Consider the following 15,689-nt stretch of genomic DNA (forward strand, 5'->3'; position numbering starts at 1 on the left):
CTCTCGATGTCGTAAGAGCTTTGAAAATGTATGTTGCCAGAATGACTCGTATTAGGAAAACAGAGGCTCTGTTTGTCCTGTATGCTTCCAACAAGATTGGAAATCCTGCTTCCAAGCAGACTATTGCACGCTGGATTTGTAATACGATTCAGCATGCTCATTCTACGGCTGGATTGCCGTTGCCGAAGTCAGTGAAGGCCCATTCTACCAGGAAGGTGGGCTCATTTTGGGTGGCTGCCCGAGGAGTCTCGGCTCTCCAACTTTGCCGAGCAGCTACGTGGTTGGGTTCAATCACTTTTGCTAAGTTCTACAAGTTTGATACCCTGGCTGATGAGGACCTCATGTTTGCTCAATCGGTGCTGCAGAGTCATCCGCACTCTTCCGCCCGGTCTGGAGCTTTGGTATAGACCCCATGGTCCTTTTGGAATCCCCAGCATCCCCTAGGACGTAAGAGAAAATAGAATTTTAATACCTACCGGTAAATCCTTTTCTCCTAGTACATAGAGGATGCTGGGCGCCCGTCCCAGTGCGGACTGTTACTTGCAGTTGTATTGATGGTTATTGGTTTCTGTTACATGAAGGTTGTGTATCGGTTATATTCAGTTTGTTGCTGTTTTTAGTTCATACTGTTAACTGGTATTGCTTGTAAACCATGTTCTACGGTGTGTTGTGGTGTGAGCTGGTGTGTTTCTCACCCTTGGTTAACATAGATCCTTTTCCTCGAAATGTCCATCTCCCTGGGCACAGTTCCTATAACTGAGGTGTGGAGGAGGGGCATAGAGGGAGGAGCCAGTTCACACCCATTCAAAGTCTTATAGTGTGCCCATGTCTCCTGCGGATCCCGTCTATACCCCATGGTCCTTTTGGAGTCCCCGGCATCCTCTACGGACTAGGAGAAAAGGATTTACCGGTAGGTATTAAAATCCTATTTTTTGTTAAACATCCCCAATATGTTTATAATATTAAGTGGCCTTGGACATGTTTCTATGTGAAAAGAAACTGTCCATAAGTGAGAAAACGACTAATAAGCCCTAACTGGCAGTGGACGCCGCTCCGGAAGTGCACCTGCATTCCAGTTCGGCATTTTGCATTCCAAACACCAGAAGTAGGTTTACTGCAGTGTTTGGGTACTGAATCAGTAACCTTAGACAAATTCATATACATTTTGTTTACAAACCAAACATTCCAAAGGTAGTCCGGAATGTAAAAAGTATCCATACTCTATAAAGCGGGACATCAGTAATGACCAGAAGCGGACGCCGCACCAGAAGTGCGTATGCATTTCACCCTAGTGTTTTGTGTTCCAAAGACCGGAAGTGTGTTTTTTCTGGTGTTTGGATTCAGTAATATTAAATATAATTTTATAAAACATTGTATATGAATCATTTTTACAAAAATAAGCACTCGAATGCTATTTAAAAGTATAGAAAAAGACCATATTCCACATATTGAAAAAAATAGAAATATTGGGGTATATTTACTAAGCTCCCGATTTTGACCGAGAATTTACTAAACTCAAATCACGGCAGTAATGAGGGCATTCATATTTTTGTTGAAGTCAAAGAAAAAAATTACGAATGAATACACCATCGGTCAAATACGCCTGTTATTTGCTTGAACTCGGTAATTTACTAAAATTTGTATTTCACAAACACTGCCGGCAATAGTCAAACACTGCTGTGAATAAATACAAATCGTAAAGAAAAGCAGTTTTCAAATAGACCTGCTTTTCTTTACCGTGTTCTGATAGGCATGCATGGATCCATGAGATCCGTGCGTGTTTATCAGTGGTAAGGGGTGGGAAAGTGTTAAATATCTGAAAAAAAAATGCGTGGGATCCCCCCTCCTTAGCAAACCAGCTTCGGGCTCTTTGAGCCGGTACTGGTTGTCAAAATATGGGGAAAAAAATGACAGGGGTTCCCGCATATTTCATCAACCAGCACCGGGCTCTGCACCTGGTCCTGGTGCAAAAAATACGGGGGACAAAAAGCGTAGGGGTCCCCCGTATTTTTTGAACCAGCACCGGGCTCCACTAGCCAGGTACATAATGCCACAGCCGGGGGACACTTTTATTGTGGTCCTGGCGGCCCTGGCATTACATCCCCAACTAGTTACCCCTGGCCCGGGGTACCCTGGAGGAGTGGGAACCCTTAAAATCAAGGGGTCCCCCCCTCCAGCCACCCAAGGGCCAGGGTGAAGTCCGAGGCTGTCCTCCCCATCCAAGGGCGGCGGATGGGGGGCTGATAGCCAAGTGTAAAAAATCAGAATATTGTTTTTAGTAGCAGTACTACAAGTCCCAGCAAGCCTCCCCCGCAAGCTGGTACTTGGAGAACTACAAGTACCAGCATGCGGTGGAAAACTGGGCCCGCTGGTACCTGTAGTACTACTACTAAAAAAATACCCAACAAAAAAACAGGACACACACACCGTAACAGTAAAAGTTTATTACATACATGCACACCTCCATACATACATACTTACCTATGTTCACACGAGGCTCGGTCCTCTTCTCCATGTAGAATCCTCGGGGTACCTGTGAAAAAATTATACTCACATAATCCAGTGTATCTTCTGTTCTTTGTATAATCCACGTACTTGGCAAAAAAACAAACCGGAAACCCGACCACGCACTGAAAGGGGTCCCATGTTTACACATGGGACTCCTTTCCCCCGACTGCCGGGACCCCCCCTGACTCCTGTCAAAGAGGGTCCCTTCAGCCAATCAGGGAGTGCCACGCCGTGGCACTCTCCTGATTGGCTGTACGCTCCTGTAGTGTCAGTGAGGCTGCACACGGCAGAGATACAATGTAGCGCCTATGCGCTCCATTGTATCCAATGGTGGGAACTTTGCGGTCAGTGGTTGACCGAAAGTAACCTCACCGCTGACCGCAAAGTTCCCACCATTGGATACAATGGAGCGCATAGGCGCAACATTGTATCTCTGCCGTGTGCAGCCTCACTGACACTACAGGAGCGCACAGCCAATCAGGAGAGTGCCACGACGTGGCGCTCCCTGATTGGCTGAAGGGACCCTCTTTGACAGGAGTCAGGGGGGGTCCTGGCAGTCGGGGGAAAGGGGTCCCATGTGTAAACATGGGACCCCTTCAATGCGTGGTCGGGTTTCCGGTTTGTTTTTTTTTGCCAAGTACGTGGATTATACAAAGAACAGAAGATACACTGGATTAATGTGAGTATAATTTTTTCACAGGTTTTTCACATATACAGTCATCATATGTTCATCTTATTGCACTTTGAACAAAAGAAAAGAGCATAAGAGAAACAGCAATATACAAGAGCAGCAATATACAAGAGCAGACTCAACAACAGCTTTTATAGAAACCATTTAATCTCAGATGAGCTGTTCAGTCCCTTAGGGTCTTACATGTATATATTAAAATCATTTCTGATTTGAACATGCATTTTGGGGTGGAACGCATACGCACTTCCAGTGCAGCGTCCGCTTCTGGTCATTACTGATCTCCCGCTTTATAGAGTATTATTATTATTATCCTTTATTTATAAGGCGCCACAAGGGTTCCGCAGCACCCAATTACAGAGTACATATGCACATAATCAAAACAGGAAAACAGTGACTTACAGTTGAAGACAAGTACAAGGTAACTAAGCATAACTACACCAGTAAACGACATAGAGATAAGTTCCAAGGTGGCCAAAAAACTGGGGGATTTGGGCAGTTGAGGATTATTAAAGTAAGAAAAGGATAAGCACATGAGTGAAGAGGGCCCTACTCGTGAGAGCTTACATTCTAAGGGGAGGGGTAGACAGACAGGGAAGACACAGATGGGGTACATAGAAAGCGTCGAACAGAGGGTTAGGATGAGATTTGGCTGGGTTTGGTAAAGAAGTGGGTCTTAAGAGCCCGTTTGAAGTTTTGTAGAGAGGTGGAGAGTCTGAGGGGGAAAGGTAAAGAATTCCAGAGAAAGGGAGCAGCACGTGAAAAATCTTGGAGATAGGAGTGGGAGGATGTAATCAGAAGAGTCGGCGTGCATTAGCAGAGCGAAGAGGATGGGTGGGAGAGTAAAGGGAGATAAGGTCAGAGATGTAAATGGGAGAGGAGTGGGTGAGTGCTTTGTAAGCGAGTGTGAGAAGTTCGAATTGGATTCTGAAAGGGAAAAGAAGCCAGCGAAGGGCTTGTAGGAGAGGGGAGATGGATGTAGTGCGTTTGGTGAGGAAGATGAGCCGGGCAGCAGCATTGAGGATAGATTGGAGTGGAGAGAGGTAATTGTCAAGGAGGCCAGTTAGGAGGAGATTACAGTAGTCCAGTCTGGAAATAATCAGTGAGTGAATAATGATCTTAGTGGCATCTTGGGTGAGAAAAGGTCTGATCCTAGAAATGTTTTTGAGATGAAAATGACAGGTTTGTGAGAGGCGCTGAATGTGTGGTTTGAAGGAGAGGGAGGAGTCAAGAATTATGCCAAGACAGCATATTTGGGGGCTAGAGGAGACAGTCATGCAATCAATGGATAATGAGATTGTGGGAGGTGAGGTTGTGCGGGAGGGTGGGAAGATGATCAGCTCAGTTTTAGACATGTTGAGTTTAAGAAAGCACCAGGACATCCAGGAAGAGATAGCAGAAAGACAGTTGGAGGTACGAGTGAGGAGAGCCGTGGAGAGATCAGGGAAGGAGAGGTAGATTTAAGTGTCATCAGCATAGAGGTGGTATTGGAAGTTAAAAGAACTAATGAGTTCACCTAAAGAGGAAATATAGAGAGAGAAAAGGAGAGGACCAAGAACAGAGCCTTGGGGGACACCAACAGTTAGTGGAAGTTCGGGGAAGGTAGTGTCATGAGAGGAGACAGAGAAGGAACGATTAGAGAGGTAGGAGGACAGCCAGAAGAGGGCAGTATCACGCAGACCAAGAGAGTGAAGCATTTGCAGAAGGAGAGGGTGGTCCACAGTGTCAAAAGCAGCAGAGAGGTCAAGAAGAATAAGCAGAGAGTAGTGGCCCTTAGATTTGGCTGCATGGAGGTCATTGCAGATTTTTGCAAGGGCAGTTTCAGTGGAGTGGAGAACACGGAAACCAGACTGGAATGGGTCAAGCAGTGAGTGAGAGGAAAGAAAGGCAGTGAGGCGATTATAGACAATACGCTCAAGAAGTTTGGAGGCAAAAGGGAGGAAAGAGAGAGTGTTTGGATCAAGGGTAGGTTTTTTAAGAATAGGGGAGACAAGAGCATGCTTGAAGGCAGAGGGGACAGTGCCTGATGAGAGGGAGAGATTGAGAAGGTGGGCAAGATGGGAACAGGCAGAAGGAGAGAGGTAGTAGAGGAGGTGGGAGGGGATAGGGTCAAGTGGGAAGGTTGTGGGGGGGGGGGGGGATGAGGGCCATGACTTAGATACATGGGAGAAAGATGTCAGAGTTCGTAAGAGGGAAGGGGAGGGGTGGCAAGGGATGGGTGGTGGCTGGTTGCTGGTCTGGTGGGATGTGATGTCCTGACGTATGGAGTCAATCTTGGATGTGAAATAAGTGGCAAAGTCAAGAGCAGACAATGAGGAAGGGAGAGGAGTTGGTGGTGGGCAGAGGAGGGAGTTAACAGTGGCAAAGAGGCGACGGGGGTTAGAAGACTGGGTAGAGATGAGGATTTTGAAGTATGATTGTTTAGCAAGGGAAAGGGCAGTACTGAAGGATGAGAGCATAAAATTAAAATGGAGGAAGTCTGCTTTAGAGCATGATTTTGTCCACTGTCGCTCGGCAATGCGTGAGCATTTTTGAAGATATCTGGTGCATTTGGTGTGCCAGGGTTGAGGTATTAATCTGCGAGGGTGAATAGTGGTTGGCGGAGCAACAGGGTCAAGGGCAGAAGTAAGAGATGCATTGTATAGTATGGTCATCTTTTACATTCCGGACTACCTTTGGACTGTTTGGTTTGTAAACAAAATGCATATGAATTTGTCTAAGGTTACTGATTCAGTATCCAAACACCGCAGTAAACCTACTTCCGGTGTTTGGAATGCAAAATGCCGAAGTGGAACGCATGCGCACTTCCGTGCAGCGTCCACTTCCGGTTATGGCTTATTAGTCGTTTTCTCACTTATGGACAGTTTCTTCCCACACAGAAACATGTCCAAGGCCACTTAATATTATAAACATATTGGGGATGTTTAACAAAATATAGGTAAAGCCTGTATTTGATACCATATACTAATCTGACTTTGATCAGCATGTGTAACATCACTTCCTGTATCATTTGTACAGGGGTATAAATATTACTCCAGATGCTCCCCTCAGGACTAAAACGCATTAGAAAACCATAGAGGGGAACATTTGGACTTTATATGTACCACCTTGACTGAATCAATCCACTTCATACTAACCAAGGTGACTGGTGAGTGAGCAGTCCGGATGCCCGACACCTGTTTATACCTGGTTGACATTTCGTGATTTCTCTGCCCTGGGATACAGTACTGACCCTCGAATTTGTTGTTCTTATTTTACACGTATGTTGTCGATATTTTACACGTATGTTCATGTTTGGACTTTATGGAATCATGGATTTTCATAAACTGTAACCCCCTGTTTGGAAACCGTTGTCTGGATTGGTGGTTTTGAAGGAAGGCCGAGTGCTCAGAGATTTTCCCAAAAGAAACCATGATGTGGAAGTAACCATTCGTTTGATTGTGAGTGGGGTACGCCCTTCTAATTCACTTTACCTGATTTACATAGGGGAATTGAAAGATACCTTTACGTATACTTCTCCGCACTCCAACCTGTGAGTCTAGAGATGTGCACCGGACATTTTTCGGGTTTTGTGTTTTGGTTTTGGATTAGGTTCCGCGGCCATGTTGGATTCGGACGCGTTTTGGCAAAACCTACCTTAAATTTTTTTGTTGGATTCGGGTGGTTTTTTTTTCAAAAACCCCTCAGAAACAGCTTAAATCATATAATTTAGGAGTAATTTTGATCCTATAGTAGTATTAACCTCAATAACCATAATTTCCACTCATTTCCAGTCTATTCTGAACACCTAACACCTCACATGGGCCCTCATTCCGAGTTGTTCGCTCGCAAGCTGCTTTTAGCAGCATTGCACACGCTAAGCCGCCGCCTACTGGGAGTGAATCTTAGCTTATTAAAATTGCGAACGAAAGATTCTCAAAATTGCGAATAGAAATTTCTTTGCAGTTTCTGAGTAGCTCGGGACTTACTCTGCCACTGCGATCAGTTCAGTCAGTTTCGTTCCTGGTTTGACGCACAAACACACCCAGCGTTCGCCCAGAAACTCCCCCGTTTCTCCAGCCACTCCCGCGTTTTCCCCAGAAACGGTAGCGTTTTTTCACACACTCCCATAAAACGGCCAGTTTCCGCCCAGAAACACCCACTTCCTGTCAATCACACTACGATCACCAGACCGAAGAAGAAACCTCGTAATGCCGTGAGTAAAATAAAAAATACCAAACTTCTTAGCAAATTTACTTGGCGCAGTCACAGTGCGAACATTGCGCATGCGCAATTAGCGGAAAATCGCTGTGATGCGAAGAAAAATAACGAGCGAACAACTCGGAATGAGGGCCAATATTATTTATAGTCCGAAAATTTGCACTGAGGTCGCTGGATGACTAAGCTAAGCGACCCAAGTGGGCGGCAAAAACACCTGGCCCATCTAGGAGTGGCACTGCAGTGTCAGACAGGATGGCACTTAAAAAATAGTCCCCAAACAGCACATGATGCAAAGATAAAAAAAAAAAGAGGTGCAAGATGGAATTGTCCTTGGGCCCTCCCAACCACCCTTATGTTGTATAAACAAGATATGCACACTTTAACAAACCCATAATTTCAGTGACAGGGTCTGCCACACGACTGTGGCTGAAATGATTGGTTGGTTTGGGCCCCCACCAAAAAAGAAGCAATCAATCTCTCCTTGCACAAACTGGCTCTACAGAGGCAAGATGTCCACCTCCTCCTCATCGTCCCATTCCTCATCCCTTTCACTGTGTACATCCCCCTCCTCACAGAGTATTAATTCGTCCCCACTGGAATCCACCATCACAGGTCCCTGTGTAATTTTTGGAGGCAGTTGCTGGTAAATGTCTCCACGGAGGAATTGATTATAATTCATTTTGATGAACATCCTCTTCTCCACATTTTCTGGAAGTAACCTCCTACGCCGATCGCTGACAAGGTGACCGGCTGCACTAAACACTCTTTCGGAGTACACACTGGAGGGGGGGCAACTTAGGTAAAATAAAGCCAGTTTGTGCAAGGGCCTCCAAATTGCCTCTTTTTCCTGCCAGTATACGTATGGACTGTCTGACATGCCTACTTGGATGCTGTCACTCATATAATCCTCCACCATTCTTTCAATGGTGACAGAATCATATGCAGTGACAGTAGACGACATGTCAGTAATCGTTGGCAGGTCCTTCAGTCCGGACCAGATGTCAGCACTTGCTCCTGACTGCCCTGCATCACCACCAGTGGGTGGTTTTGGAAATTTTATCATTTTCCTGGCAGCTCCAGTGGCGGTAGAAAATGAAGGAGGAGCTGTTGATGGGTCACGTTCCGCTTGACTTGACAAGTGTCTCACCAGGAGGTCTTTGAACATCTGCAGACTTGTGTCTGCCGGAAAGAGAGATACAACGTAGGCTTTAAACCTAGGATCGAGCACGGTGGCCAAAATGTAGTGCTCTGATTTCAACAGATTGACCACCCGTGAATCCTGGTTAAGCGAATGAAGGGCTCCATCCACAAGTCCCACATGCCTAGCGGAATCGCTCCGTTTTAGCTCCTCCTTCAATCTCTCCAACTGCTTCTGCAAAAGCCTGATGGGGGGAATGACCTGACTTAGGCTGGCAGTGTCTGAACTGACTTCACGTGTGGCAAGTTCAAAGGGTTGGAGAACCTTGCACAACGTTGAAATCATTCTCCACTGTGCTTGAGTCAGGTGCATTCCCCCTCCTTTGCCTATATCGTAGGCAGATGTATAGGCTTGAATGGCCTTTTGCTGCTACTCCATCCTCTGAAGCATATAGAGGGTTGAATTCCACCTCGTTACCACCTCTTGCTTCAGCTGATGGCAGGGCATGATCAGGAGTGTTTGCTGGTGCTCCAGTCTTCGGCACGCAGTGGCTGAATGCTGAAAGTGGCCCGCAATTCTTCGGGCCACCGACAGCATCTCCATTACGCCCCTGTCGTTTTTAAAAAAATTCTGCACCACCAAATTCATTGTATGTGCAAAACATGGGACGTGCTGGAATTTTCCCACATGTAATGCACGCACAATATAGGTGGTGTTGTCCGATGTCACAAATCCCCAGGAGAGTCCAATTGGGGTAAGCCATTCTGCGATGATGTTCTTCAGTTTCCGTAAGAGGTTGTCAGCTGTGTGCCTCTTATGGAAAGTGGTGATACAAAGCGTAGCCTGCCTAGGAACGAGTTGGCGTTTGCGAGATGCTGCTACTGGTGCCGCTGCTGCTGTTGTTGCTGCGGGAGGCAATACTTCTACACAGTGGGCTGTCACAGTCATATAGTCCTTAGTCTGCCCTGCTCCACTTGTCCACATGTCCGTGGTTAAGTGGACACTGGGTACAACTGCATTTTTTAGGACACTGGTGACTCTTTTTCTGACGTCTGTGTACATTCTTGGTATCGCCTGCCTAGAGAAGTGGAACCTAGATGGTATTTGGTACCGGGGACACACTACCTCAAGAAATTCTCTAAGTCCCTGTGAACTAACGGTGGATACCGGACGCACGTCTAACACCAACATAGTTGTCAAGGCCTGAGTTATCCGCTTTGCAACAGGATGACTGCTGTGATATTTAATCTTCCTCGCAAAGGACTGTTGGACAGTCAATTGCTTACTGGAAGTAGTACAAGTGGTCTTCCGACTTCCCCTCTGGGATGACGATCGACTCCCAGCAGCAACAACAGCAGCGCCAGCAGCAGTAGGCGTTACACTCAAGGATCCATCGGAGGAATCCCATTTAGGAGAGGACTCGTCAGACTTGCCAGTGACATGGCCTGCACGACTATTGGCGTTCCTGTCTAAGGAGGAAATTGACACTGAGGGAGTTGGTGGGGTGGTTTGCAGGAGCTTGGGTACAAGAGGAAGAAGGGATTTAGTTGTCAGTGGACTGCTTCCGCTGTCACACAAAGTTTTTGAACTTGTCAATGACTTCTGATGAATGCGGTCCAGGTGACGTATAAGGGAGGATGTTCCTAGGTGGTTAACGTCCTTACCCCTACTTATTACAGCTTGGCAAAGGCAACACACGGCTTGACACCTGTTGCCCGCATTTCTGTTAAAATAATTCCACACCGAAGAGGTGATTTTTTTTTTGTATTTTGACCAGGCATGTCAATGGCCATATTCATCCCATGGACAACAGGTGTCTCCCCGGGTGCCTGACTTAAACAAACCACCTCACCATCAGAATCCTCCTTGTCAATTTCCTCCTCAGCGCCAGCAACACCCATATCCTCATCCTGGTGTACTTCAACAGTGACATCTTCAATTTGAATATCAGGAACTGGACTGTGGGTGCTCCTTCCAGCACTTGCAGGGGGCGTGCAAATGGTGGAAGGAGCCACCTCTTCCCGTCCAGTGTTGGGAAGGTCAGGCATCGCAACCGACACAGTTGGACTCTCCTTGGGGATTTGTGATTTAGAAGAACGCACAGTTCTTTGCTGTACTCTTACCAGCTTAACTCTTTTCATTTTTCTAGCGGGAGGATGAGTGCTTCCATCCTAATGTGAAGCTGAACCACTAGCCATGAACATAGGCCAGGGCCTCAGCCGTTTCTTGCCACTACGTGTCGTAAATCGCATATTGGCAAGTTTACGCTTAGTTTACGCTTCTCCTCAGACGCTTTTAATTTAGATTTTTGGGTCATCATTTTACTGAACTTTTGCTTTTTGGATTTTACACGCTCTCTACTATGACATTGGGCGTCGGCCTTGGCAGACGACGTTGATGGCATTTCATCGTCTCTGCCATGACTAGTGGCAGCAGCTTCAGCACTAGGTGGAAATGGATCTTGATATTTCCCTATTTTACCCTCCACATTTTTGTACTCCATTTTTGAATGTGTGGAATTATATGCCAATAATATATCTGGAATTAGACAGCAGTAATGTCTGGAATTAGATACCACTATAGATACCAGATACCACAGTGACTGGAATGATGCTTGCCTATGCACAGTGACAAGACACTACCACAGTACCCTACAGCAGCAAGATGCAACACAAGACACTGGACTTTTAGTCACCACAATGCAGCACTGACACTGAGCACAGATATTGAGCACTGATCAGGATACTAGAAGTGACACAGAGCAGCAAGATACAGCATTGGCCTACTGTACTGTACTACTATATACTGGTGGTCACCACAATGCAGCACTGTACTACTATATACTGGTGGTCACCACAATGCAGCACAGATATTGAGCACTGATCAGGATACTAGAACTGAGTCTGGCACGGCGCTGCAAGATACAGCAATGGCCTACTGTACTGTACTACTATATACTGGTGGTCACCACAATGCAGCAGTGTACTACTATATGCTGGTGGTCACCACAATGCAGCACAGATATCAGGATACTAGAAGTGACACGGAGCTGCAAGATACAGCAATGGCCTACTGTACTGTACTACTATATACTGGTGGTCACCACAATGCAGCACACTGAGCACAGATATTGAGCTTTTCAGGCAGAGAACGTAGCCATGTCCTCTCCGCTCAATCTACAATGCACGAGTGAAAATGGCGGCGATGCGCGATTCTCTATATGGAATACGAATCTCGCGAGAATCCGACAGCGGGATTATGACGTTTGGCCTCATTCGGGTTACCCGAGCAAGGCGGGCAGAACCGAGGCTGCCTCGGACCCGTGAAAACCATGTGAAGTTCAGGGGGGTTCGGATCCCGCTCATCTCTAGTACGCTCCATTACAGATGTAGCTATATGTACACACATAATCACGTTCTGGACCAACATCTTTCTCATAGATGATGAAAAGAAACCTTTATATACCTATTCCCATAAATAACGAGTGAGTTTGGTATGCAACCACAAACACATAGAATAATCTTCTATCAACCCCTGGCAGTTATAAAGAAAGATAACATTTGGAGACTTGTTTGTTTAGATATACTACACCATGATGTGTTCTTTTGTTTTAATTTCATTCCCTACTGAGCATATGAATGAACGCTGAGACTCCGTGAAGAGAAGATTGAGAATCTCTAAGGACGTCACTATCAGTACTTAAAAGGGAAGTTTTTCACATATTTATCGCTTGTAACTTGAATTTACCCGCATACTCTGTTTTCTATTTTTTAACCACAGCCTATAACGTGGCAGTTAGGAATTAATTGGTTGGTACTTTATCTCTCTCCACATTATCATTCTCTAAGGGGGATATCCTATTAGGCCCGGTAAAACATCGGGTGCGAAAAACATGTTTTTCGCGATTTTTCACCGATATTTATTTACAGGATATGCAGATTGATCGCCTGTAAAAAAATGCCCTATCTCCCGAAAACACACAGGTTCAGTGAAACCTCTATGTTTTTGGTAGAAACAGCCCCGTTTTTTCACGGAAATGGGTCTGTTTCTGGGGATTTGGTTTCGCCTGCCTGAGGCAGGCGGGACAACCTGCAGTGTCCCATGCCTGCAGCAGCAGGCTTGGACTGCAGGCATACGGTAGCTGTCCTCGGCGCGGTGACCCCCGGCAGAGAAGCCGGGGGAAGCGCCATGACCGCATCCCCCCATTCCTCCGCCCCTGGCAGCGGTCACATGATGGGGGAGCGGCCATGTGACCAAAGGAGCCGGAGGAGCAGCGCTGCACCGGGCGCTGTCAGGAGCCGGCACCCGGTGCAGCTTCAGGTAACCCCTGATAAGCCACCTCTTGTGATGGCTTATCGGGGGTAGTAGGATAGCCCCCGGCAGGACAATTAGCTCCGGTAAATTACCGGGGCTAATTGGATATCCCCCTAAGGCTTAGTACATCTCCCCCTTACATGCCAGCCATTCCCTAGAATAGACAATCAAGAAATGTCAATTCTCCGGGCATTCCTAAATACAGAATTCTAAATTGGTTGAGCATAGAGGCTTATTTATTAAACAATCCTTTTGAAAAAATAAAGTTTTCTTAACAGCATAGCATTCAGGCGGTCAACGTTTCGGTCATATTTATGACCTTTGTCAAGACAACAAACAGCATCATCTCAGTCAAAGCTCCATGAAAAGTTTCTGAACAGCAACTTAATATACACCTAAATTAAGTGTATGTTAGATATGTTATAGTTTATTACAGACGTATGTAGGAAGGTTTCTGTACATTATGCGTTTGTCATGAAATAAAAATTAAATAAAGCTGCACTGCGCTCTAACTGATTACATTGATCCAATTTCTCAGTTTGAACAGCATAACCCCCTCAGAAGTTAAAAGATCGAGTGTGAAGAGCACTGGATCAGAAGGAAGTGCCTCTTTGAATTGCTCAATCCTCACTGTGGACTTCAAGTGTTTTAAAAACACCTGGTATGATGTTGTGCTACAGAATAGAGAAAAGTGGAAGGCGCAAGCATCCAAAGGTGATTGATACCTAAAGGGAATAAATGTGATTTATTTACTATACATAAATGTAGACTTTACATATTAATGTACCATTTAGAATATATTAAATGTTATATTTAAAAACGAAAGCACTTAATTCAAAAGTATAATAAAAATGACATGATAAAAGTATGTACTTACTTTATAAAAAAACACTATTTCTCATACGTCCTAGAGGATGCTGGGGTCCACTTCAATACCATGGGGTATAGACGGTTCCGCAGGAGCCATGGGCACTTTAAGACTTTTCAAGGGTGTGAACTGGCTTCTCCCTCTATGCCCCTCCTCCAGACCTCAGTTTAGAAAATGTGCCCAGGCAGACTGGATGCACTCCAGGGGAGCTCTACTGAGTTTCTCTGAAAGACTTATGTTAGGTTTTTTATTTTCAGGGAGGACTGCTGGCAACAATCTCCCTGCTTCGTGGGACTTAGGGGGCAGAAGTAGAAACCAACTTCCTGAATAGTTTCATGGCTCTGCTTCTGGCTGACAGGACACCATTAGCTCCTGAAGGGTACTGAACGCTAGCTGCGGCTATGTGCTCACTCCCACAGCCTGCCGTCACCCCCCTTACAGAGCAGAAGTCAGAAGAGAGGTAAGTGTAAGAAGAAAAGGATCTTCAGGCTTCGTGACGGCTAAAAGGTACCGCGCAGCGGGCGGGAATGCTGCGCGCCATGCTACCCATCACACACAGGCACTGCAGGACGCAGTGGGGGGGGCACCCTGGGCAGCATGAAACCTAGTAAAACTGGCAGATAAGGGGCACAGTCCTACCCCCGGCAGTATAAATATTAGTAGTAAAAAGTCTGAGGAAAAACGTGCCATTACGGGGGCGGAGATTCCTCCTCAGTCAGCCAGCACACTGCTCAGCGCCATTTTCTCTCCTTCCAGGCTGCAGAGAAGAACGCTGGTCCTCCTCCACTACTGAACCAAGTATCAGGGTGCAAAACAGGGGGGGCACAGTGAAATTTGGTGCTATACATTGTGTAATTATCATTATAAAAGCGCTGCAGGTCTGTGGGCATTTTGTGTTTCACAGACAATTTTTCTCATACGTCCTAGAGGATGCTGGGGTCCACTTCAGTACCATGGGGTATAGACGGTTCCGTAGGAGCCATGGGCACTTTAAGACTTTTCAAGGGTGTGAACTGGCTCCTCCCTCTATGCCCCTCCTCCAGACCTCAGTTTAGAAAATGTGCCCAGGCAGACTGGATGCACTCCAGGGGAGCTCTACTGAGTGAAAAAACTGGAGCCAGTTTTCCTGCTTTATTTGACTTATGCTGCACTGCTGTACCTGATGTTTTTGCTGCTGTATACCTTGAAAAAGGTCCTGGTGTGGACCGAAACGTGGACACTTCCTGGAAACTGTGAGATAGACTTTAAATAAATACGAACTTTTTTGATTTTTTGAAACTTTAATCTGGAGAGTGCTGTCTTTTCCACATAGTGGAGATACTGTATGTTATATATATATATATATATATATATATATACTGCATGGCATTGAATGTATAAATCTTCAGTTCGGCTGCACTCAGGAGTAATCTATCCTACGTTGTCCAGACACATTGTAGCCTGTGTGGGGGTCCCCGCAAAATGTCACACATGGTGGCTTTTTAAAATATAATTTTTAAAGGCTGTGTGGTTTTTTTTGGGGGGGGGAAGGGGAGGTGCAAAGGGGGCGGCGGGGGGGGGGGGGGGGGTTGTTGCAGCAGGCATATGTTTTGCCTAGGGTGCCGAAAAACCTTGCACCGGCCCTGCCTAGGCAGCATGAAACCTATTGAATCTGGCATAAATAAGGGGCATAAGTTGCTGAGGCACAGTCCTACCCCCACCAGTATAAAAAATTACCTCATAAATGCTGAGGAGAAACGCGCCATTGAGGGGGCGGTGCTTCTTCCTCAGTCAGCCAGCACACTGCTCAGCGCCATTTTCTCTCCTTACAGGCTGCAGAGAAGAACGCTGGTCCTCCTCCACTGCTGAACAAGTATCAGGGTGCAAAACAGGGGGGGGGCCACAGTGAATTTGGTGCTATATAATGGTGTGATTAACATTATAAAAGTGCTGCATGTCAGTGGGCATTTTGTATTCACAGACATTGTGTTACT

General features: G+C 46.1%; 1 protein-coding gene across 6 annotated transcripts in view; it reads left to right on the forward strand.

Moving 5' to 3' along the window:
- Positions 1-15,689, forward strand: part of PDE1C (phosphodiesterase 1C) — a 1,445,089-nt gene that overhangs the window by 1,299,028 nt on the left and 130,372 nt on the right. For all 6 annotated transcript variants that reach the window (XM_063922562.1, XM_063922563.1, XM_063922564.1 and 3 more), the window contains one exon: positions 13,387-13,562. In XM_063922562.1, the coding sequence (XP_063778632.1) occupies positions 13,387-13,562 (176 nt within the window). The remainder of the gene's footprint in view (positions 1-13,386; positions 13,563-15,689) is intronic.

This window comes from Pseudophryne corroboree, chromosome 5 (assembly GCF_028390025.1).
Source record: "Pseudophryne corroboree isolate aPseCor3 chromosome 5, aPseCor3.hap2, whole genome shotgun sequence".
NCBI classification, from domain to species: domain Eukaryota; kingdom Metazoa; phylum Chordata; class Amphibia; order Anura; family Myobatrachidae; genus Pseudophryne; species Pseudophryne corroboree.